Below are 25,365 nucleotides of genomic sequence, written 5' to 3'. Positions count from 1 at the left end.
AAGCTGGTCCGCACTGTCGTACACCCAGCTGGGTAACGTTTGCTCTGCCAGATGCGGAGCAGTCGTGGCTAGCGATTGTGGTCGTAAAGTCCAATGGTCGTAAGTTGCATAGGTCGTAAGTAGATCAATACCTGTAAATAAGCAGTACTGACCAAGGCAGACCAGATGCTGAGAAAATCTTAATATTTTTAAAGGGAATGAAATTAGACCCGGTATCTTCTCTAACCACAGAAAAGTAACTACTTAAGGGCAAAAAGACATCTGGAAAGTCCAAATATTTGAAAATTCAGCAAAACACTTCTAAGTAATCAATAGGTGAAAGAAATTAAAAGTCAAATTAGAAATATTTCAAACTATGGGGGAGGGATCCAAAATGGCCGATTAGAAGCAGCTCAGGATTGCAGCTCCCAGTGAAAGCCCAGAGGGTGAGTGGACGCCGCGTTTCCAGATGGATTTTTATTGCCCACAGACCAGGAGATTCCCAGGCAGAGGAGCCCCACAGGTCGCCAGCATGGGCTGTTTTACCCAGCTTGGCTGTAATGCCGGCGCCCCAGCGCAGCAGTTCTCCATACAAAATACACGGGTCCGGGTGCCGTTTTAGCTGGCAACTGGAGATCCGGGAAGGCAGAGCAGCACATTCATCTGATTTAAAAAGGGACTGAAACAGGGAGTCAGGCCAGGAGATTCCCAGGCAAAAAGGTGCCACGAATCTCAGCGCAGCTATTGCAGCCAGCACACTGGGTCGTTGCACGGGAAATCACACAGATCCCAGTGTCTTTTCAACAGGTGACTGGAACACGTGGGAGACAGTCAACAGTTCAACCAAAAAAAAAAAAAGAAAAAAAAAAAAGGGCTCTGAGGCAGGGAGCCAGGTGATCAGGCTCACTGGTCCCACACCCACAAAAAAACAGCAATCGGAAACACTCTGGATTGAGAGTTTCACAGCAAGCACAGCTGAACCTGGGAACGGTCAAGCTCTGTGGGGAAGGGGCGTCCACCATTACCAAGGCAGTCCACCACTATGGAGGTAGTTTGCCATTGCTGAGGCAGCCCGCCATTGCTGAGGCAGCCCACCATTACTGAGGCAGCCTGCCATTACAGAGAGAGTCTGCCATTATAGAGGTGGGCCACCATTGCTGAGGCAGCTCTAACTACACCCATATAAACAGGACTGCAGGGAAGTTCACATGGCAGCTGGGCGGAGCCCACAGCAGCTCAGCAAAGCCTCTGCAGGCAGACAGTGACAAGGCTGCCTCCTTGCTGGGCAGAGCAGCCCTGAAAAAAGGCAACAGCACAATAGAAACTCATAAATAAAGCCCTAACTCCCTGTAACAGAGCACCTGGGAAAAAAAAGGGGGGGGGAAATTATGAGTTCTGCTGCAGCAGACTTAAATATACCTGCCCAGGAGTTCTGAATGAACAGTGGAACTCACAGCTCAGCACTTGAGCTCCTATAAAGGACAGACTGTCTCCTCAAGCAGCTCCCTGACCCCCGTATATCCAAAGAATCACCTCATAAAGGAGAGATCAGACTGACATCTGGCGGGTATCCTTCTGGGACAAAGATAACAGAAGAAGAAACTGGCAGCAACCTTTACTGTTCGGCAGCCATTGCAGGTGATCCCCAGGCAAGCAAGGCCTGGAGTGGACCTCAGTAGTCCTACAGCAGAGAGGCCAGACTGTTACAAGGAAAACTAAGAAATAGAAACATAATCAACAAAATGAACATCCACTCAGAGACCCAATCTCAAAGTTAACAACTACAAAGACGACAGGTGGATAAATCCACAAAGATGGGAAGACACCAGCACAAAAAGGATGAAAAAACCCAAAACCAGAACGCCTCTTCTCCTACAAGGGATCACAACTCCTCACCAGCAAGGGAACAAAGGTGGATGGAGAATGAGTGTGATGAATTGACAAAATCAGGCTTCAGAAGGTGGGTAATAAGAAACTTCTGTGAGCTAAAAGAACATGTTCTAACCCAATGCAAAGAAACTAAGAACCTGAAAAAAGATTTGATGAAATGCTAATGAGAATAAACAACTTAGAGAGGAATATAAGTGAATTGATGGAGCTTAAAAACACAACACGAGAACTTCGTGAACCATACACAAGTTTCAACAGCCGAATTAATCAAGCATAAGAAAGGATATCAGAGGTCGAAGATCAACCCAATGAAACAAAACAAGAAGGCAAGATTAGAGAAAAAAGGGTAAAAAGGAATGAACAAAGTCTCCAAGGAATATGGGATTATGTGAAAAGACCTAATCTACGTTTGATAGGTGTACCTGAATGTGACTGAAAGAATGAATCCAAGCTGGAAAATACTCTTCAGGATATTATCCAGGAAAAGTTCCCCAACCTCGCAAGTCAGGCCCATATTCAAGTCCAGGAAATACAGAGAACACCACAAAGATACTTCTGAAGAAGAACAACCCCAAGGCATATAATCGTCATATTCACCAGGGTTGAAATGAGGGAGAAAATGCTAACGGCAGCCAGAGAGAAAGGTCAGGTTACCCACAAAGGGAAGCCTATCAGACTAACAGCAGATCTCTCAGCAGAAACCCTATAAGCCAGAAGAGAGTGGGGGCCAATATTCAACATCCTTAAAGAAAAGAACTTTCATGCATCTATTTGACAGACGTGGAGCAGTTACTATCTGCAGCTAAAGTTTCCACTACAGATGCAAGAAAAACATGTCCTTGCACTTTCCGTCTGTCTAATTGTGGCGGCTGAGATTAAAGAGAGGAATACAGGGTAAAAACGGGAAGAGAATACTTGAGACAGCTTGGTTACCAGGCTTGGAGTGCAGTGGCACAAGTGGCTCACTGCATCTGCCTCCTGGACTCAAGCCATCTTCCCGCCTCAGCCTCAGTAGTTGCTGGGACTACTGACATACACCCCTATGCCCACCTAATTTTTGTAGAGACCTGGCCTCGCTTATTTGTCCAGGCTGGTCTCAACTCCTGAGCTCAAGATCTGCCCACCTCAGCCTCCTAAAGTGCAAACCCAGCCTGGGAGGAGAAATAGTCCCTACCACCCTTATCTCATTGATAACATTTGTTAAAGGTTAGAAGCAAGCCAGTGACTCTGGTCTGCTTGAACATGTGCATCTAGTGATTGAGCAATCTGGAGTTTGTCCTAGTGTCCAAAATCTGAGCCAGACACATTGTGTGAACATCCCCGAAACCCCCATGATTTGAAATACATATTAGGAACTTCAAACTTGGGAAAAAAAAAAAAAAAAAAAAGAACTTTCAACCCAGAATTTCATATCCAGCCAAACTAAGCTTCACAAGTGAAGGAAAAATAAAATCTTTGCGAACAAGCAAGTATTCAGAGATTTCATCATCACCCAGCCTGCTTTACAAGAGCTCCTGAAAGAGGCACTAAACATAGAAGGAACAACCACTACCAGCCACCCCAAAAACATACCAAATGGTAAAGAGCATCAACACAATGAAGAAACTGCATCAACTAATGGGCAAAACAGCCACCTAGCAACAAAATGGCAGGATCAAATTCACATATAACAATATTAACCCTAAGTGTAAATGGGATAAATGCCCCAATCAAAAGACACAGACTGGCAAATCGGATAAAAAGACAAAACCCATCGGTGTGCTGTATCCAGGAAACCCATCTCACATGCAAGGATACACAAAGGCTCAAAGTAAAGGGATGGAGGAAGATTTAACAAACAAATGGAGAGCAAAAAAAAGCAGGAGTTGTAATTCTCATCTCTGATAGACTTCAAACCAACAAAGATCAAAAGAGACAAAGAAAGACATTACATAACGGTAAAAGGATTAATGCAACAACAAGAGCTAACGATCCTAAATATATATGCACCCAATACAGGAGCATCCAGATACATAAGGCAAGTTATTAATGACTTACAAAGAGACTTAGACTCTCACACAATAATAATGGGAGACTTTAACACCCCATTGTCAATATTAGACAGATGAATGAGACAGAAAATTAACAAGGATATACAGGACTTGAACTCAGACCTGGACCAAGCAAACCTAATAGACATTTACAGAACTCTCCACCCCAAATCCACAGAATATACATTCTACTCAGCACCACATCACACCTACTCTAATATTGACCACATAATTGGGAGTAAATCACTCCTCAGCAAATGCAAAAGAATGGAAATCATAACAGTCTCTCAGACCACAGTGCAATCAAGTTGGAACTGAGAATTCAGAAACTAACTCAGAACCGCACAGGTTCGTGGAAACTGAACAACTGGCTCTTGAATGTTGACTGGAGAAACAATGAAATGAAGGCAGAAATAAAGATGTTCTCCGAAACCAACAAGAATGGAGACACAACATACCAGAATCTCTGGGACACATTTAAGGCAGTCTCTAGAGGAAAACATATAGCAATAAATGCCCACTTGAGAATCAAGGAGAGATCTAAAATCAACACCCTATCGTCAAAATTGAAAGAGCTAGAGAAGCAAGATGAAAAACACTCAAAACTTAGCAGAAGACAAGAAATAACTAAGATCAGAGCAGAACTGAAGGAGATAGAAACTCAAAAAATCCTTCAAAAAAATCTATAAATCCAGGAGCTGATTTTTCGAAAACATGAACAAAATAGGCAGACCCCCTTTTTTTCTTTAATAAAAAAGAAAAGAGAGAAGAATTAAATAGATGCAATAAAAAACAATAAAGGGGATATCACCACAGATTCCACAGAAATACAAACCATCATCAGAGATTATTACAAACAACTCTATGCACATAAACTAGTAAACCTGGAAGAAATTGATAAATTCCTAGACACTTGCATCCTCCCAAGCCTAAACCAGGAAGAAGTTGAAACCCTAAATAGATCAATAACGAGGTCTAAAGTTGGGGCAGCAATTAAGAGCCTACCACCCAAAAAAAGCCCAGGTCCAGATGGGTTCACAGCCGAATTCTACCAGACATACAAAGAGGAGCTGGTACCATTCCTTCTGAAACTATTCCAAACAATACAAAAAGAGGGAATCCTTCCCAAATCATTTTATGAGACCAACATCATCCTGATACCAAAATGTGGCAGAGACTCAGCAAGAAAAGAAAACTTCAGGCCAATATCCATGATGAACACACATGCAAAAATCTTGAATAAAATACTGGCAAACCGACTGCAACAGCACATCAAAAAACTTATCCACTATGATCAAGTAGGATTCATCCCAGGGATGCAAGGCTGGTTCAACATACGGAAGTCTATAAACGTAATTCACCACATAAACAGAACCAAAGACAAAAACCACATGATTATCTCAATTGATGCAGAGAAGGCCTTTGACGAAATTCAACAGCCCTTTATGCTAAAAACCCTCAATAAGCTAGGTATTGACGGAACGTATCTCAAAATAATAAAAGCTACTTATGACAAACCAACAGCCAATATCATACTGAATGGACAAAAACTGGGAGCATTCTCTTTGAAATCTGGCACTAGACAAGGATGCCCTCTCTCACCACTCCTATTGAATATAGTATTAGAAGTTCTAGCCAGAGCAATCAGGCAAGAAAAAGAAATAAAGGTTATTCAAATAGGAAAGGAGGAAGTCAAGTTGGCTCTATTTGCAGACGACATGATTGTCTATATAGAAGACCCCCTCGTCTCAGCCCAAAGTCTCCTGAAACTGATAAGGAACTTCAGCAAAGTCTCAGGATACAAAATCAGTGTGCAAAAATCACAAGCATTCCTATACGCCAATAACAGACTTAAAGAGAGCCAAATCAAGAACGAACTGCCATTCACAATTGCTACAAAGACAATAAAATACCTAGGAATACAACTAACAAGGAATGTAAAGGACCTCTTCAAGGAGAACTACAAACCACTGCTCAACGGAATAAGAGAGGACACAAACAGATGGAGAAACATTCCATGTTCATGGTTAGGAAGAATCACTATCATGAAAATGGCCATACTGCCCAAAGTAATTTACAGATCCAATGCTATCCCCATCAAGCTACCAATGACCTTCTTCGCAGAACCAGAAAAAAACACCTTAAACTTCATATGGAATCAAAAGAGAGCCCACATAGCCAAGTCAATTCTAGGCAAAAAGAACAAAGCTGGAGGCATCAGGCTCCCAGACTTCAAACTATACTACAAGGCTACAGTAATCAAAACAGCATGGTACTGGTACCAAAACAGACATATAGACCAATGGAACAGAACAGAGGCCTCAAAGGTAACACAACACATCTACAACCATCCGATCTTTGACAAACCTGACAAAAACAAGCAATGGGGAAAGGATTCCCTGTTTAATAAATGGTGTTGGGAAAATTGGCTAGTCATGTGCAGAAAGCAGAAACTGGACCCCTTCCTGACACCTTACACTAAAATTAACTCCAGGTGGATTAAAGACTCAAACATAAGAACTAACACCATAAAAACCCTAGAAGAAAATCTAGGCAAAACCATTCAGGACATAGGCATAGGCAAGGACTTCATGACCGAAACACCAAAAGCATTGGCACCAAAAGCCAAAATAGACAAATGGGACCTAATCAAACTCCACAGCTACTGCACGGCAAAAGAAACAGTCATTAGAGTGAATTGGCAACCAACAGAATCGGAAAAAATTTTTGCAGTCTAACCATCTGACAAAGGGCTGATATCCAGAATTTACAAAGAACTAAAACAGATTTACAAGAAAAAAACAAACAAGCCCATTCAAAAGTGGGCAAAGGATATGAACAGACACTTTACAAAAGAAGACATACATGAGGCCAACAAACATATGAAAAAATGCTCATCATCACTGGTCATTAGAGAAATGCAAATCAAAACTACATTGAGATACCATCTCATGCCAGTTAGAATGATGATCATTAAAAAATCTGGAGACAACAGATGCTGGAGAGGATGTGGAGAAACAGGTATACTTCTACACTGTTGGTGGGAGTGTAAATTAGTTCAACCATTGTGGAAGACAGTGTGGCGATTCCTCAAGGACCTAGAAATAGAAATTCCATTTGACTCAGCAATTCTCTTATTGGGTATATATCCAAAGGATTATAAATTGTTCTAGTATAAGGACACACACACACGAATGTTCATTGCAGCACAGTTTACAATAGCAAAGACCTGGAACCAACCCAAATGCCCATCAATGATAGAACAGACAGGGAAAATGTGACACATATACACCATGGAATATTATGCAGTCATCAAAAATGATGAGTTCATGTCCTTTGTAGGGACTTGAATGAACTTGGAAACCATCATTCTCAGCAACCTGACACAAGAACAAAAAATCAAACACCACATGTTCTCACTCACAGGCCAGTGTTGAACAATGAGAACACATGGACACAGGGAGGGGAGAATCACACACTGGGGTCTGTCAGGGGGAAAGAGGGGAGGGACAGCAGGGGATGGGGAGTTGGGGAGAGATAGCATGGGAAGAAATGCCGGATATAGGTGAAGGGGAGGAAGGCAGCAAATCACACTGCCATATGTGTACCTATGCAACAATCTTGCATGTTCTTCACATGTACCCCAAAACCTAAAATACAATAAAAAAAGAAATATTTCAAACTATATAAAAATAAATATACAACATTAAAATATGTTGAATATAGGTTAAGTAGGTATTAGAGGGAAAGTGATAGCTATAATTACATATACTATAAAAAGAGAGCTTTCAAATCAATACTCTCAGAGGCCAACTTAAGAAATCAGGAAAAAACAAAAAATAAATATGAAGTAAATACAAGTAAAAAATAAAGAATACAAATGAAATAAAATCAACAATAATCAAATACAGCAAAAATTCACTATTTCAAAAGATTAACAAAATTGAAAAATTCTTGGCCAGAGATTGGGGGAACAAAGAAAAAAAAATTAAAATTTTAGTAATGAAAGTGAAGATGTTACTAAAAATTATACAGGAATTAAAAGAAAAATAATGAAATTTTATTCAATGCAAGAGCACACAATCTTTCTAATTCAATGCAAGCACAAGACTGAATTATTCTTCTTTCCTGATTGTTCTGGCTAGGACTTCTAGTACTGTGTGGAATAGGAGTGGTGAGAGTGGACATACTTGTCATGTTTTAAAATTGAATGTTTTCAGTGCAAGGACACAATCTTCCTAATTCAGTGCAAGCACAAGACTGAATCAGGAAGAGATTGAAATCATAAATAAAGCAGTTCAATGTAGAAATCGAATTAGTAATAAAGAAACTACACACACACACACAAAAAAAACCCTGGACCAGAGAGATTCACCAGACACATAAAGAAGAAATGATACGAATCCTACAGAAACTATTCCAGAAAAACTAGAGATGAGGGACTTCTCCCTAACTCATTCTACGAAGCCAGCATCAGACTGACACCAGAATTTGGCAGAGACACAATGAAAAAAAAACTTTAGACATACATCCCTCATGAACACAGATGGAAAAATCCTCAAAAAAAATCCTAGCAAATAAAATCCAGCAGCACATTAAAAAGTTAATACACCACGAATCAAGTAAGCTTTATTCCTGAGATGTAAGGCTGGTTCAACCAGCAAATCAATATGATTCACCACATGAAATCAAAAGCAAAATCAATATAACCATCCAAATAGATGCAGAGGAAGCTTTTGATAAAATTCAACATCCCTTCATGAAGAAAACTTTTCAATAGATTAGGCATCAAAGAAACGTAACTAAAAATAAGGACGGCACGATGGCTCATGTGAGCCTATAATCCCAGCACTTTGGAAGGCTGAGGCAGGCAGATTACTTGAGGTCAGGAGTTCGAGATCAGCCTCACCAACTGGTGAAACTGTTTCTGCTAAAAAATAAAATTTTTTTTTAAATTAAAAAATTGCCACCATGCTTGACAATTTTTACATTTTTTTAAATTTTTTATTTTTTACTTGGGAGGCTGAGGCAGCAGAATCATGTGAATCTGGGAGGTGGAGGTTTCAGTGAGCTGAGATCATGCCACTGCACTCCAGCCTGGATGACAGAGCGAGATTCTGTCTCAAAAAATATATAAAAATAATAATGATAATCAATAAGAGCCTTCTGTGACAAACCCACAGCCAAAATCATACTGAAGGGACAAAATTCATTCATCCATTCTGCTTGGATCTGGAACAAGACAAGGATGCCCACTCTCACCACTCCTATTCAACACAGAACTAGAAGTCCTAGCCAGAGAAATCAGGAAAGAGAAAGAAATAAAAGGCATCCAAATAGGAAAAGAAATAAAACTATTTATCTTTGCTGACAATATGATTCTACACCTAGGAAATCATAAAGACTCTGCCAAAAGGCTCCTAGAATTGATAAATGACATTAGTAAAGTTTCAGAATACAAAATCAATGAACAGAAACTGATAGCATTGCTATATACCAACAACATCCAGGCTGAGTGTCAAATCAGGAACACAATCCCATTCACAATAGCCACACAAAAAAATGAAATGCCTAAGAATACAGCTGACCAAGGAGGAGAAAGACTTCTAAAAGAACAACTACAAAACTGCTGAAAAAATTACAAACTACACAAACAAATGGAAAAATGTTCCATGCTCATGGAATGGAAAAGTTAATATGGTAAAAATGGCTGTACAACCCAAAGCAATTTACAGATTTAATGCTATTTCTATCAAACTTAATATCAATATTAACTTTAAATGTAAATGAGAATAATGCCCCCAATTAAAAGGTGGATAAAGAAGCAAGACCCAATCATACGCTGTCTTCAACAGACCCATCTCACAAGCAGTGATAGTCACAGGTTCAAGGTGAAGGGATGGAGAAAAATCTAACAAAGAGGAAACAGAAAAAAGCAAGGGTTGCTACTGTAATTCCAGGAAAGAGTAGATTTTAAATCCATAACAAGCAAAAAAGGCAAAGAGCATTACATAATAGTAAAGGGTTCAATAAAACAAGAAGACCTAACTATACTAAATATGTAGGCACCAAACACAGGGGCATACAGATTCATAAAACAAGTTCTTAGAAACCTATGAAAAGACTTAGATAACCACACAATAATAGTGGGAGACTTCAATATCTCCCTGACAGCATTAAACAGACTACTGAGGCAGAAAACTAACAACGATATTCAGGACCTGAATGTGACACTTCACTAAATGCACTAATGACACCTAGAGAACTCTCCAACCCAAAACAACATAATACACATTCTTCTCATCTGCACAAGGCACATGTTCTAAAATGACCCACACAGTGAGCCACAATACAATTCTCAGCAAATTCAGAAACACGAAATCATGCTACGATCTCAGACCACAGCACCACAAAAATAAATATAAATTCTAAGAAGAGTGCTTAAAACCATATAATGAAATGGAAATTAAACAACCTGTTCCAAAATGACTTTGGAGTAAACAATAAAATTAAAGCAGAAATCAAGAAATTCTTTGAAAGTAATGAGAAAAAAGATACGACATACTAGAATCTCTGGGACAGCTAAAGCAGTGTTAAGCGGGAAGTTTATAGTGCTAAACTACCACATCAAAATGTTAAAAAGATCTCAAATTAACATCCTAACATCATACCCAAATGAACTACAGAAAGGGGAACCCAACCCCAAAGCCAGTGGGAGACAAGAAATAACCAAAATCAGAGCTCAACTGAAGAAAACTGTAATGAGAAAAAACATGCAAACGACCAACAAATCCAAGAGCTAATTTTTTTGACAAAGACAAACAGTCCATTAGCTAGGCTAATAAAGAAAAAAAGACATAAGATCCAAATAAGCACAATCAGAAATGTCAAGGGGAACATTACTACCAGTTGTACAGAAATGTAAAAACAACCCTCAGAGACGATTACAAAATCCTCTATGCACACGAACTAGAAAATCTACAAGAAAGTGATAAATTCCTGGAAACAAACAACCTTTGGAGATTGAATGAGGAAGAAATTGTAATGCTAAACAGCCCAATAACTAGGATTGAAACTGAATCAGTAATAAAAAGCCTATCGCCCAGAAAAAGCCCAGGACCAGATTCCGAGCCAGATTCCACCAAATGTATAAAGAGCTGGTATCATTCTTACTGAAACTATTTCAGAACATTGAGGAGGAGGGATTCTTTAACTCATTCTATATGCCAAGCATCATTCTGATATCAAAATCTGGCAGAGACACAACAACAACAAAAAAAAAAAAAAAAGAGAAAAGAAAAAAGAAAAGAAAAGGAAAGAAAGAAAGAAAGAAAACAGAACACAGGTCATTATCCATGATGGGGAAAAAAAAAATCCTCAAGAAAATACTAGTAAACCAAACCCAGCAGCACATCAAAAAGCTAACCCACCATGATCAAATAGGCTTTATCCCTAGGGTGCATGATTGGTCAACAAACACAAATCAATAAATAGGTTTTATCCATACCCAAAACAAAAAAACATAAGATCATCTAAATAGATGCAAGAAAGGTTTTCAATCAAATTTAACATCCCTTCATGTTAAAAATCCTCAACAAAATAGGCAGTAAAGGAATATACCCCAAAATAATTAGAACTGTATATGGCAAGCACAGAGCCAACATCATAATGAACAGGCAAAAGCCGGAGGCATTCCTGTTGAGAAAAGGAGCAAGACAGGATTCCCGCTGTCACCACTCTATTCAGCATACTACTGGAGGTCCCAGCCAGAGCAATCGGGTAAGAGAATGAATAAAAGGCTTCCAGATAGGAAGAGAGGAAGTCAAACTATCTCTGTTTGCAGAAGATACAATTGTATACCTAGAAAACCCCATAGTTTCTGCCCCAAAATTTCTGGATCTGATAAACAACTTCAGCACCATTTCAGGATATAAAATCAATGTACAAAAATCAGTGGCATTTCTACACACCAACAACATCCAAGCTGAGGGCCAATTCAAGAATGCAATCCCATTCACACAATAGCCACAAAAAAAGAATAAAATACCTAGAAATACAGCTAACCATGGAGGTAAAAGATGTCTACGACAAGAATTACAAAGCTCTGCTCAAAGAAATCAGAGATGATATAAACAAAGGCAAAAATATTCCGTGCTCATGGAGAGAAAGAATCTATTGTTAAACATGGCCATACTACTCAAAGCAATTTATAGATTGAATGCTATTCCTTTCAAACTACCAATGACATTCTTAACAGAATTAGAAAAAACTATTTAAAAACTCATACTATTCACCATTTTGTAAGTTCTTTATTTCTACAATCCCATAGGTCAAGTTTCTCCATCTTTGAGACACTTAGTGTAAGGGCATATTCAGAATAGTTTCCCTCAAACAGCAATGGATTAGCTACTAAAGAAGAACTATCTTTGTGTCCTCCAACAGGACTCATCCGTCATCAGATGACACTCAAAGCTTGTGAGGTAATGATGTACTACACAGCTGTCTGAACTTCAGATGACACTTTGGAGGCTGATGATAAACTACAGGTCTGACAACTCACTTTCCATTTTAAGATATTTCTTGAACTTTTTCTTGTTGTGACAGGCAACCAAATTGATTAAATCTAGTCATGGGATTTGACACTACAGCCAGTAGACTTCTATTTGTTGATTGCTATTGATTTTCTTTGATACTTCATTTAAAAATCAATAGTTGGAAAGGAAAATAGGTTTGGTTTACACATACTTAAACATACTATTGTATGCTGGAGGAGGCACAAGTTTGGCAGAGCTTTGGCATCCAATTATAAGAAGAGCTCTTAACAGGTGAAAGCAAGGGCTTTAGATCGATATGCAGTTTTCCTTCTCAATCAAGGAAAGTGGCTATAAATTAGGCTCATCAGTGTTATTTCCAAGGCTTTCACGAAGCAAACAACTTTAAACTTTTTTGTCTTCCTTGGATTTACATTAAAAGATACATCGTAAGAGTTTTTCTTTTGTTTTTAAGAGTACCTGGAGTTCATCCGAGCTTTTATCTTCTTGGCTTTTTTTTTATTTTTTTGCCTCTCTTCCCCATCTTTCAAAGCATCTGCTGGAGCTGTGCTTTCAACCACAATGTCAATAATATACTTCTTCAAGGAAAGATGCTCCTGAAAGAAAAACAAATAAAATAATAATAAGAATAATGATTATTTAAATGTAATATAGGATTGCTATAGACTACAGTGAGTATAAGATATTTGATAAAACTACAAGTAATCTCTGTGAAAAATACACTGGTTTCTACAATTGTTTTGGAAAACACTGAAGAAACTGTTTTAGTTAAGGTTTGTACATCATTGAATTCACTTCATTGCATATCAATTGTGCCTAATGCTAAGGATACAAGGACATAATCCCTACGATAATATCACACGAGTAGAGTAGGACAGGTAAAATATATACACGGAACTATAATGCCACCTATAATACCAGTCAATGAGAGATTTAGAGTGCTGTAAGAACTCAAAGAGGGAAACAAGATCACTGTTCACTAGGGGAAAGGGGGGAAAAATTCAGGAAGAAAGCACCATATTTGCTATCCCTTGAAGAAGGATAAAATGTGAACATATGGATATTAGGTAAGTATGTGTTTGGGCTGCGAGTGGGGTAAAGCTGCAGGAAGGAAAAAGAATGTCATCTCAGAAAACACATTCTAGAGATGAGAATGTGGAATGTGGGTATCAACAGCAAAGCTTTGGTTCGATGACAGCACACAGTGTTTGGCCCCATTTCCCTCCTTATCCATCTTAGATTTTATGGCCTATGACTCTGATCATCCTGTTGCACGCACTCAACTCTTTTCCTCCTTTCATCTTTCATACCTGCATGGCAAAATCCCAACCCTAAATCCAACTCTCTCCCTATGCTGAGCCTGCATCTGAAGCAGATTAATGTGGCTGTAATTACAAACTTTAAATCTGTGAAATTACACCTCAAGTGGCCTCTAGAACTCCCAGGCAGTCAAACAACCTTACATTAGTTAATCTACACACTCACTTTGCTAAAAATTTTAGATTCTCTCCTTAAATCTCCAATATCCCTCATCTTCTAATCCCATCTCTCAATTCATGACCACGTTTATTTAAGAAAAACAGCATTATTCAGAAGAGAGCTTCCACACACTCCCACAGCCAAATGTAGCAAATTTGCTATAGCAATTTGCATATGTGCCCATACACTCTCTTCCCTCCTGTTATAATATATGAACACATGTTCCTTTTTAAGAGCAAGTCCTCCAAATATACACTGGATCCCATTCCGTCTCACGTTTTATGGTTATTTCTCCTCTTACCTGCATTATCGGTTTTCCTGTTTCTACTTAAATCATCTCAAAAGGAACCTTGTTTGTATGTCCTCCTCCAACTACTACCCTTTTGTACCAAATCTGTTGAAAGAAAGTGTATTTTGCCTCTACTTGCTTAGCTCTCATTGTCTCCCAAACTCATTTTAGTCCAGCTTTGGCCCTTACCACTCTTACCAATCTACAAATTTTCATGGTCAAGGTCAACAATGCCAGTGGCCAATGTTCAGTTCTCATCTGTTTCTTGCAACCTTAGTCCTACAAATCATTTCCTCCCACTCGAGACTCCTCCTTCACTTGGTTTCCTAACACCACATCGTCCTTTTAACTCACTGGCTGCTCCTTCTAAGTTTTCTTTGCTGGGTCCTTTTCCTCTTCTTGATCTCCCCAGAGCTATCCTCAGAGCTTTCTTCTTCTCTATCCAAATTCACTCAACTAGTCCAGTCACTTGAAATATTCAGACACAGAACATTCTCAAATTTTTATCTCTAGTTCTCACCTCTCTCCTGAACTGCATTCACCTGGGTAAAAATATCTCCCCAGCCAGGTGCAGTGACTCACCTGTAATCCCAGCATTTTGGGAGGCCAAGGTGGGAGGATCATTTGAGGGCAGGAGTTCGAGACCAGCCTGGCCAACATGGTAAAATCCCATCTCTATTAAAATTACAAAAATTAGTCAGGCATGGTGGTGTATGTCTGTACACACCTGTAATCCCAGCTACCTGGGAAGCTAAGGCAGAAGAATCGCTTGAACCCAGGAGGTGGAGGTTGCAGTGAGCTGAGATTGTGCCACTGCACTCCAGCCTGGGCAACAAAGCAAGACTGTCTTGAAATTAAAAAAAAAAAAAAAAAAAAGTATCCTCAAAATGCTCCAGTTAGGTGGACCATTTCCACAAACAGCATTTCAAAAATAACATGTCTACAACAAAACTCTTATGTTCCTTGTGTACATTAAGTTGTTCTTCCAAGAGTGTTCTCTATTTCAGTAAATCATACCATTATTTGCATAATTGCGTACAATACATGAGCAAATCCTATCAGTTCTCCTTTCATATAGATCCCCAATTCAACCACTTCTCCCTAGCACCATCACCTACTCTAAGTGACCATCAGCATTCATTTATAGTACTGCAATAGCCTCTTAACTCGTCTCAGTTTCTAACTTGACTCCTAGGTCTTTTCTCTATAAAAGCAGCCAAATTTTTTCTATACAGTCAAATCACATTATTCCTTTTATCAAAACTTACATTCTTATCACACTTAAGAGTAAATCCAAATTCTTCTCCGTGGCCTACAAGGCTGAGTCACTGATCTCTCTGGTCTCATCTACCACTCTCTTCTTTCTTCACTAAAACTACACCCACAGTGGTCCTCTTGTTGTTCCCCACATTCATCAGAAACGTTACTGCCTCAGGACTCTATATATGTTGTTCCCTTAGCCAAGAACATTCTCTCAGGTATTTGCGTGGTCTCGGCCAAAAGGAATGCCGTCTTAATTAAGACCCTCTATTATTTGCTATCTCCTTATTCTCTTTATATTTCTCTATAGGACTTGTTTCACATCACTGCCTAACATTCTATATTAATTTGCAATTTCCTTCCTCAAACACAAGTTTCCGAAGGGCAATGACTTTGTTTTGTTCACTGATGTTTCTATGTCTGTAACTGTGCCTGGCATATGGCAGGCACTTAGTATGTATGTATTAGATAAATGAATACAAAGAGTTAATGTAATAACAGCTAATAATAGTATTTATGAGGGCTTATTATACAAGATACATTCTGCTAAGAACTTTAAATATTATCATTCATCTCGTCCTTACAACTATACTTAGAACATACTTAGAAGGTACATATTTTTGTTATCCTCATTTTAACTATGAGAAAACTTGAACATAAAGTTAACCAATTTTTTTAAAGTTAGAAGACCAAAACCATAGCTGAGTGACTTTGCAGCTAGTAAAGAAACAGAGCCCAAATTTAAACCCAGACAGATGATTAGGGAATCCACATTCTTGACTGCTACCTTAAAGATATGGCTGGAAATAGGTTTGAGTTACAGAACTGGGCTCACTTTCCAAATGATGAACCTACCAACAAAAAACAAGCAACAAAAAAACAAAAAACCCACAGCCAAATGAAGAAAATACTCTCTTTTCTTTTTCTTTGATTAGAAAATTAGAATTTCTTTGATTAGAAAATTTGATTTCTTTCTCTTATTATTTTCTTTGATAAACCAGGCCTATGGTATACTATACCTTTATATGGCGGCACTAACTTAAAGTAATGATTTAAGTTGTAAGTACACACATATAAATACAACTTTAAAAAAATAACCCAGGTCTTTCTTTTCAAAGAAAGAACAGAGTGAGTGTCAGGGGGAGAAAATCCTCTTCCCATTATCTGCCAAAGATGTATGGAACAAAGCAAGTCATATGTGAAATCACCATCCACACTATCATTTACTGAACACATATTATGTGATAAGCAAACCGTATTATGTGATAAGCAAAGGACTGGATCTATTACATAATTTCCTATCATCTTCACAATCCCATAAAGCAGGATAGTATGTTTACATTTCACAGATGCTTAACAAACACAAATGCTTACAGATGCAAACTTCAAAGAGGTTTGGTTATGATGCCCACGGTCACAAAGCTCAAGATCAAAACCACGACTGGCTGACTTTAATAGATCATGCTTTTTTCCTACTCCACATTCCCTCCTGCCATGTCGCTCATGCAGGCTAGACTCTGACATGTAATTTGATCACTGTACTAAGGAAAATAAATATTCTAAATGATATCTTCGGTTTTGTGAAAGGTCCAAATTATAATATTTTTCAGTTGTATATAAATGTTATTTACATATCTAACAGAAACCATTGAGGAAACTTACACACAAATGCAGTCACTATGCAAAGAAACTTGGACTCTATCCAGAACTATCAAGAATCACACCTTTGTTATAGACAACGTTGGCCTTTACACTCATATTCACATACAAAACCACATACATCAGTCATTCATATTGTTTTTATAATCTCAAAACCAGAGACAAATGAGCATATGTTTTTGTTTGACTTAATAGTAAACTTTTTAACACAAATGTGTTAATTATAGAAAATATAAATAAAAATTAAGATTAAAATATTTGATACCTAGAAAAAACCTAATATTTTGAACTACATTCTTCCAGACATTTTTCTTTGCACATAAAGTTTTATAAAAATAGGTATCCCATTTATAAAATATACCTATTTTGACTAATGCCTTGTTGTCAGCCATCTGGATAATATTTAATTTTTCAATGTCATAAATAGTGCAACAAAATATTCCTGCAGTTGAAATTTAAACCAATAGTCAATTATTCCTTTATGATCAAATCACAGAAATAAAAAACCTGGGCCACAGATTACACATATTTTTAAGATTTTTGATAAGTATTCCCAAATTGAACAACCAAAATGGGAATTAATTTATGTCCCCACAAATGGTTTGCCAGTATGTAATGTTTCTGGTTTTTTTTTTTTTTGTAAATCTGTCGATTAGTTAACTGAAAAATTGGTATTAGGTATGCTTGACTATTTGTCTGCATTTTGTTTTCTTTGACTTAGGATGTTTCTTTTGTCCAGCATTCTATAAACACATTTCAAGTTTCATAAATCTAATTCCATGTAAAAATTAGCAAGAGAAAAGTATCAAGGCCAAATGCCAAAGTTATCAGAAGAAAACAAATAAATAGAATAGCAACCTTACAAACAACAACAAAAAAACACACCAAAAAAATGTATGCACATGTCAAAATGTAACTTTCTATTTCAAAATAAGCAAATACACACACACACACACACACACACACACACACATAAAATATATATAAGGCATGAGAGAACAACAGAAATCACTATCTTAAAAACTCAATAATTAGGTCATAAAACTCAAAAAAGGTTGCAACGTAAGAAATTGTTTAAGAAATAAAAACAAAACAGAAGATGTATAAGAGTAAATAAACACAACAAATAATGCCTCAAATAAAATGTAAAAAGGATAAAATTTTTTAAATAAAAAACAAAAATGACTTGAAAGTGAAAATACTGAAGATAGGCAAAGATGAGATCCAGATAATAGGAGTTCTTGAAAAAGTAAACCAAAGCAAGAGAATAGACCAAATATTAAAAACTTTAATCCAATAAAACTTTCAACAATATAAATATTGAAAAAGTATACCACACACTCGAAAATATTGACCTAGAGAGACGAATACTGACATATCTTATTAAAATTTCTGGGCCTTAAATAAAAAAAATTATTGCAGCATTTAGGGGAAAAGAAAACAAGTGACTTACAAGGAAAAAAATTAAATCATCATCAGCCTTTTTGACAGCAACATTTTATGCCAAAAGAAAATAATGTATTTAGTATTTTTAAGAAAGAAATAGAAGCTAAGGATTTTCTATCTAGTAAAATTAACTTTCAAGCAAAAAAAGCACAAATAAACTATTATCAACATTTTAAGAACCTAAAGAATACTCTCATAAACCTTCCTGAGAAATCTACTAGAGAACACACCTCAGAAAAGAAAAATGACTAGAGAGACATGGACATAAGGACTACTGGTGAACATTACGTGTATACTTATAGAACTGAGACTAAATTAGGGATAAAAAAAAAAACCTAAAGAATCCAGTATATAATGCTGGTATCTCTGATATTTCATTGTGATACTATTTTTAAAAGACGGGGAAAATGGGGAAAACATATGAAAAGAATTTTAAACTGTTCTCGGTAATTACACTGATGGTGGTACTATTAGTAATGTTATTCCAAGACTGCTGTGCGTGTTAGGTAGGATAGAGTAAATGCCATTATAATTCTATCATCTCCTGTGTCCTTGAAAACCGAATATTTGGTATGGAGGAAAAGATATACAGGATGCAATATAGAAGAGGCCGAGTGGACACATACGTATACACATATTTCATTTCTTCAGTTTGCAATTCTGTTCACAATGATCAATCCAGTAGCAATGAGCATTTCTGATTATGGTCTTAAAATATAATTTCCCAGAAAAAGTAACCAGAGTTTCTTACCAAAATGTATGCTCACAAGTCTGACACCTTGTCAAACGGGGTAGAAAGGCAACTATCAAATTCGACTGGGCTCATGTCAAAAGGAGTTGAAAACAAACTCTAACAGACTCCCACTGAACAAAAGATGGCATAATTTGAGATTCAAAAAGGAAAACTACAAATGACTGAAACCCATTAAAAATATTTAAATCCATCAGTTCATAATAGTTTATAATTTATCTATCTTTACACACAACACACACACACACACACACACACACACACACACACACACACACACACTCCAATCAAATGGAAGATAATAAGAAACCGGTTCATTATTTTGAAAACTGGTAAATAAAAAATGTGTACTGACTTTCACACACACAAGCTGTACTCGGTAGCCAAATAGTAGATAAGGCAACCATCTCTTTATAAATGTATACTTAATAAATGAAAATGAAATGCAGAATTGGAATATCCCCATATCTATGAATTAGTGGATCTAGGTACTAAGTGTCAATTATTGATATGTCAATACCACAAAAAGAAAACACAATAAATTATGTTCATCTTGATGAAAGAACTCAATACCAATTATAGTCTTACCAAATGGATCAAATCTGAGTCTGACCAAGACACTAGGTTCATGTGTCTTTAAGGGAGGGAATAAAGAGGACAAAGGAAATACTGCAGTACACCAGACTCCACAGTAACAGAACTTTATAGCAAGTCACATAAGCCTTTCACTAGGAACTGAATTTCCCAGTCCCTCTTGTGGCTTGAGATGACCATGTGACTGAGTATGCCTAATTGGAAAATGAACACATACTTGGTATTTTAAGGTTCATTTACTCCTCCCCTTCTGCAAACTGCAACACAAAAGAGCCTGTAACAACAGCTCTAATCATGAAGGGAGGGCATACCTGAGGAGATGGTAAAGACAGAAAATGGGTCCCTGAAAACACATGTCACATAAAGCAACCCTGAAACCTAGTCTGCTTACCTCAGAACTGTACTGTAAAAATACATTTCTATATTCTTAAAACCATTGTATTTTTGCTGCTTTTATAGCAGCTTAGTCCTTTCCCTAATACAATTATGCAGAAAATTTTTACACATAATATATATTTTGTGTATATTTATATGTATCCATTGATATGCATAAATATAAGAAAAGGCAAAAATTAAAATTTCTCACTAGATGATTGTGACAAGTTTTTAATTTTCTCTTTTATAATAAGCATGTATTACTTTCAGAAGCAGAAAGAAAATGTCCATAAAAAATAGCCATAATGAAATGTTATCTGGAATTGACTTCGAAATAGTACTTACGGAGAGAGAATGGAATATCAGTGAGGCAGGATTTACCACAAGTTCATCACTGCAAGGTTATATGATGAGTTAAGTGGAGGTTTATCATACTATTCTGTCCACTATTACGTAGGTTTTTAATTCACCATAATAATTAGTTTACAAAATAGTCATTTTGTACATTGGCTTGCCAAATAAATAAAGAAAATTATAATATTTGTATCTCTCAAGCATCTAATGATGCGAACTTAAAATGAAATTAACACATTTGTGTACATTCAAGTGCTGAAAGCATATACTATACTGCAAGTTTGAAATGTGTTATAAGGATAGGAGAAAAACAATCTTGTGCAGAAAAATAAAATTAATAAAGACCTGCTTTACTGAAAGAAGAGGTGATATATTTGTATCAATCTAGTCACTTTCCTTGCCTGGTTCTCTTATGTCTGAGACTTTGGAACACGACAAAAGTTAACTGGCAATTACAGAATGACGCAGAAGCTGAACCTTCTAAGTAACATGCTGATGAAAAGGAGTCAGGCTCTGATTTCTGGAGCTACTTTGAAATGAAGGTTCTAATGACCTTTATCTTTTTCACAGCCAAATCTTCCATGACAGGAAGTACACTAGCAGGATCCATATACTAACTCGTAGGTTCTAAAATTACTCTTGCTGCTCTAGGTCCAGAATCCAGTATACTTGAGAGCCTACGTACTTGGGTATGCAGCACTCTTCACTCTATCCTCCGGGCTGGGTAGTACATTCCATGAAACTGGGTTTTTTTTTTTCTTTTTTTTTGAGTGGAGTCTCACTCTGTCACCCAGGCTGGAGTGCAGTGGCCAGATCTAGGCTCACTACAACCTCCGCCTCCTGAGTTCAAGTGATTCTCCTACCTCAGCGCCTTGAGAGTGGCTGGGATTACAGGTGCCCACCACCACGCCTAGCTAATTTTAGTATTTTTAGTAGAGATGAGGTTTCACCATGTTGGCCAGGCTGGTCTCGAACTCTTGACCTCAGGTGATCCGCTCGCCTCAGCCTCCCAAAGTGCTGGTATTACAGGTGTGGGCTACCATGCCTGGAGATGGCATCCTTTCTTAACACCCCACCCCTTCATCCAGCCTGCACTGGCTGAGATCAGAAAAGTATAGAAATTTTACCTCCTTTATTTCAAATGCTGTTCACTTCAAGTCATCTATAGCTCTAATCATCGAAAAGATAGAGCTCTTTGGATACTGGTATACCTGCCCCTGTTCTATGTTGTCACATTTCATAACAATCCACCTTGCTAAACAGTCAACTAGTCTTATAACCCAGTGTACTTAATATTTAGTAAGTACTCAGTAGTTAAAAGGTACTTTAAATTTTATTTCTGAAAGATTACCATAAATGAAACAGAGATGTACAAAAAGATTTCTCTATATTCACTGCAGTGAGATTCACAACAAAATATCAGCAGTAGGAAACTGATTAAATAAATTATGGCACATGCATTGAGATGATACTACATAATTTTATTATATGAAAATCTTCATTGTATAATGTTAAATAAAAATGCTGGATTCAAATCTATGCAATGCAGTTTATATACAAATGTGTGAGTTTTGCATAGTTGGGCACAAAGAGCAGAAAATAATTAGATCAAAATGTTAATACAGCAGGCATTACTTTGTTTTCATTTCAATTTTCTAAAATATATATTAACCAGTACTTTATTATAAAATTAACGTTATTAAGGAAATGGAAGAAAAAGCAGTATCTTTCAAGTTGAGAGGGTCAATTTGCATAAGGTTATAGTTGTTGTACAGTATCTGTTGTGTAGACGTCACTCATCTTTTTGTATCTACTCTCAACACTAATAATTATGTCACAGGCACAAGAAAAAACAAAGATATACCCTGTGAGACATAGTAGCTAAGATTTACTTACTCATTTTCAAAATGTAAATCACAGTAAAAATCTTCCCCAAAGGTGTCTGGACCTCCTTTCTTCCTAATTTAACTTTTAAAATGCAACTTCTAGCCTTACTGAGTCTTGCATAACACAATTCCTATCTCCTACTAAGTGAATCAGAACTTAGTGTTGGTTGACCAGCTTTCATACTGTTAATTCTACTTAAGCCTTAACAGAGACATTGTTTTCATTTTAGGTGCAGGAAAGAGCTTGATGCAGTAGAAGCAGAAATAAACTGTGAGTCAAGAGATCCACATCAAGATAAAGTCTGCAACTCATGACTATTTCTCTGGGATAATAAATTCTAAAGTCCCCCTTCCCTGATGTTCTAAAAATCAATGTAACGAGCCCAAAAGCCAATTAATGGTGGCTAATTTCACATGCACAATAAAATTTTAAGTCTAGTTTTTAAGTCATAACTGTGAAATTTTAAACAACACTGCTATAGTTTAAAATATTCATAATGTACATAAAGAAACTAATACCTATGCAGACATGATCTCATCAAAGTTTACACTCTTTTAATTACTTTTTATGGCATACTAGACCAAAGCTCTGGTTTTCCTAACATAATTTACTATATTCTATGAAATAATTCATACTCAGGTTTATGACCTTGATAGTCTATCAGACTCCTCCTAAAGGTTCCCATATTTCCTTACTTTTTAAGAGGCATGGAAAAAAAACTGACCAATAGGTTCATGATCTTTGGAAAAGAATATAAAAGTTCTAAAAATAGAATAGGCAGGAAATATAAATGACATAACATAGAATTTTATTAAGCTGCCATTTATAGAGCTCTGTCAAGTGTTGTCTCAAACGCAATCCATAAAATGTGGCAAAATGAAGTAAATAATCTCCTTCCCATTATTTTAAAATACTATAACACAATTTAGAATATTCAAAGATATTTTTCTTCCTAGATCAAAAATGGATGCTTTGAAAAAAAGGATCCAAAGCTTAATTACAGTAATACAAAATTTTTTATTAGAAAATTAGAACTGTTTTTTCAATAAAAATTCAACATCTTGCTTAAGAGGCTTATTTCTTTAAAGTTTATTTTCAAGACCAGGGTGGAAACCAAATTATAAATCTCATACATAAAAAATTAGTGCAATGGTTTTCACATGTCGTTTGGAAAAACAGTATTTTCCTCTCAGTTGCAGCCTACATTTTATAAACTTTGGAATCTAAAATCCAGTGATATCAGTTTATTGAAAAATCCATTTTTCCTCACATTTAAAAAATATTATTAAGTACCCCACTATTTTAAGCCTGCCTAGCATGACAACAAATAAGATAAACAGGAAGAATTTATAATATTCCCTCACTGCCTTCTCCCCAAACTGGGAAGGGGTGGGAGACTGAAGGGTTAAAATTTATATTTCTTATTTCTCTGGATGATGAAGAGGGTGAGAGAAGTAAAAGGTGAGGAAGGTATAGGAGGGCAGGAAAGAGATCAACATATCTGGAAAAGAAAGGAGAGGAAGAAAGAAAATAGGGAGAACAAGAGAGAAACAGATGAAAGAAGGGAAAATAAAGGAACACTTAACTAAAAACACATGGCATTTTTAGACTTTATAATATACTTTGTACAGCACCCTCACAGACATAGCGTACTGAAGATAATGAGTTAGGGTTTTAGCGCAATTCACTAACATTTAATTCAACACCTACTATGTATCGAGGACTTAATGCTAACTGCTTAAGTTAAAGAGGAACAATTCTCTGGGGGGTCAGAGTTTTATTCAGACTAGGACCAAAGCAATCTGTAGTAAACTGTTCTTTTCATAGACGGTCGCTCGTCCAAAAAAACATTCCAACAGATTATGTGCCAGAAAGAACACAGAGGAACTCTTTAAAGTTGATTTGTAATTACTAAATTCTTGGATGGCATTAGCCATATCAAATAAAATATCCATGGATATTATCCAGAGACTATTCAAAAATTAAAACAATATAGAAAAATCACTTAATTCATATTAAAATGAGTGTCTTTAGAGATTCAAGAAACTATGAAATTTGTCAGAGGTGGGCTCACATGACATCATTTACCTGTTTCCCTGGCACCTGGCCTAATAGAGATTACACAAGCAAGTGCTCAGGAAATGCTTTAAAAAAATAAAAGAAAAAGACTGACAGTTCCATTACATTAAACTTTGAAGTTCTGTCAAAGAGCAAATTTGAGAAAATTTGAAAACTGGAAATGCTATACCTTTTCATCATTTATGCATCATTTATTATTTATGCATCATTTGTGACTGCATCATTTTAAACATACATGGCAAGGACGACTTTTGAAAATAGATAGGTCATTTTAATTATACAAAAGATTCAACTCTGCTAAGGTCCCTTTCCATAGATGTAGGATATCCTTGTATTTTTATCAGTTACAATTTATTTTTTATGTTGTTTAAAGTGACAGATGAGAAAAATAAAGCTAATGAAATACTGTGAAACAGACACCATGCAAAAGAGAAAAAGCCATCCGCTGATAAGGATGACAGTTTACCATCTGTCCCCCCACCACTCAGTCACAATCAGTTTTCTGGTAGGTGGCAATGATGAATGAGGTAAAGCCTCCTTTTGCAGATTCTGATGTTCCTTTCTGATCTAATCTGAGGTTTAACAGATGACTTAAAGGAAAGCCCACAGGTCAAGAAGGTTATTAATTTATCATGCCGTGAAGACTAAGAAAGGTCTGAGCTCAATATTGCAACAAGGAATGATTCAGTTGTACTGTACCGTGCCTTGTAATGAAAGGTGTTTTCTCAGAATTCTCAGATT

At 36.8% G+C, this 25,365-nt stretch overlaps 1 protein-coding gene and 1 non-coding gene across 4 annotated transcripts in view; one reads left to right on the top strand and one right to left on the bottom strand.

The window, feature by feature from the left end:
• SCAPER (S-phase cyclin A associated protein in the ER) overlaps positions 1 to 25,365 on the bottom strand; it is a 537,506-nt gene that overhangs the window by 302,468 nt on the left and 209,673 nt on the right. For all 3 annotated transcript variants that reach the window (XM_032267297.1, XM_032267296.1, XM_032267298.1), the window contains one exon: positions 12,911 to 13,047. In XM_032267297.1, coding sequence (XP_032123188.1) covers positions 12,911 to 13,047 — 137 coding nt within the window. The remainder of the gene's footprint in view (positions 1 to 12,910; positions 13,048 to 25,365) is intronic.
• On the top strand, positions 2,631 to 2,764 carry LOC116542439. Its single transcript, XR_004265221.1, has one exon. It is a non-coding gene; the product is annotated as a small nucleolar RNA SNORA31 (small nucleolar RNA).

Source organism: Sapajus apella, unplaced genomic scaffold (genome assembly GCF_009761245.1).
Source record: "Sapajus apella isolate SASKATOON/1434 unplaced genomic scaffold, GSC_monkey_1.0 scaffold168, whole genome shotgun sequence".
NCBI classification, from domain to species: Eukaryota; Metazoa; Chordata; class Mammalia; order Primates; family Cebidae; genus Sapajus; species Sapajus apella.
Note: the sequence above shows the minus strand (reverse complement) of the source record. Positions and strands in the feature narration are given on the sequence as shown.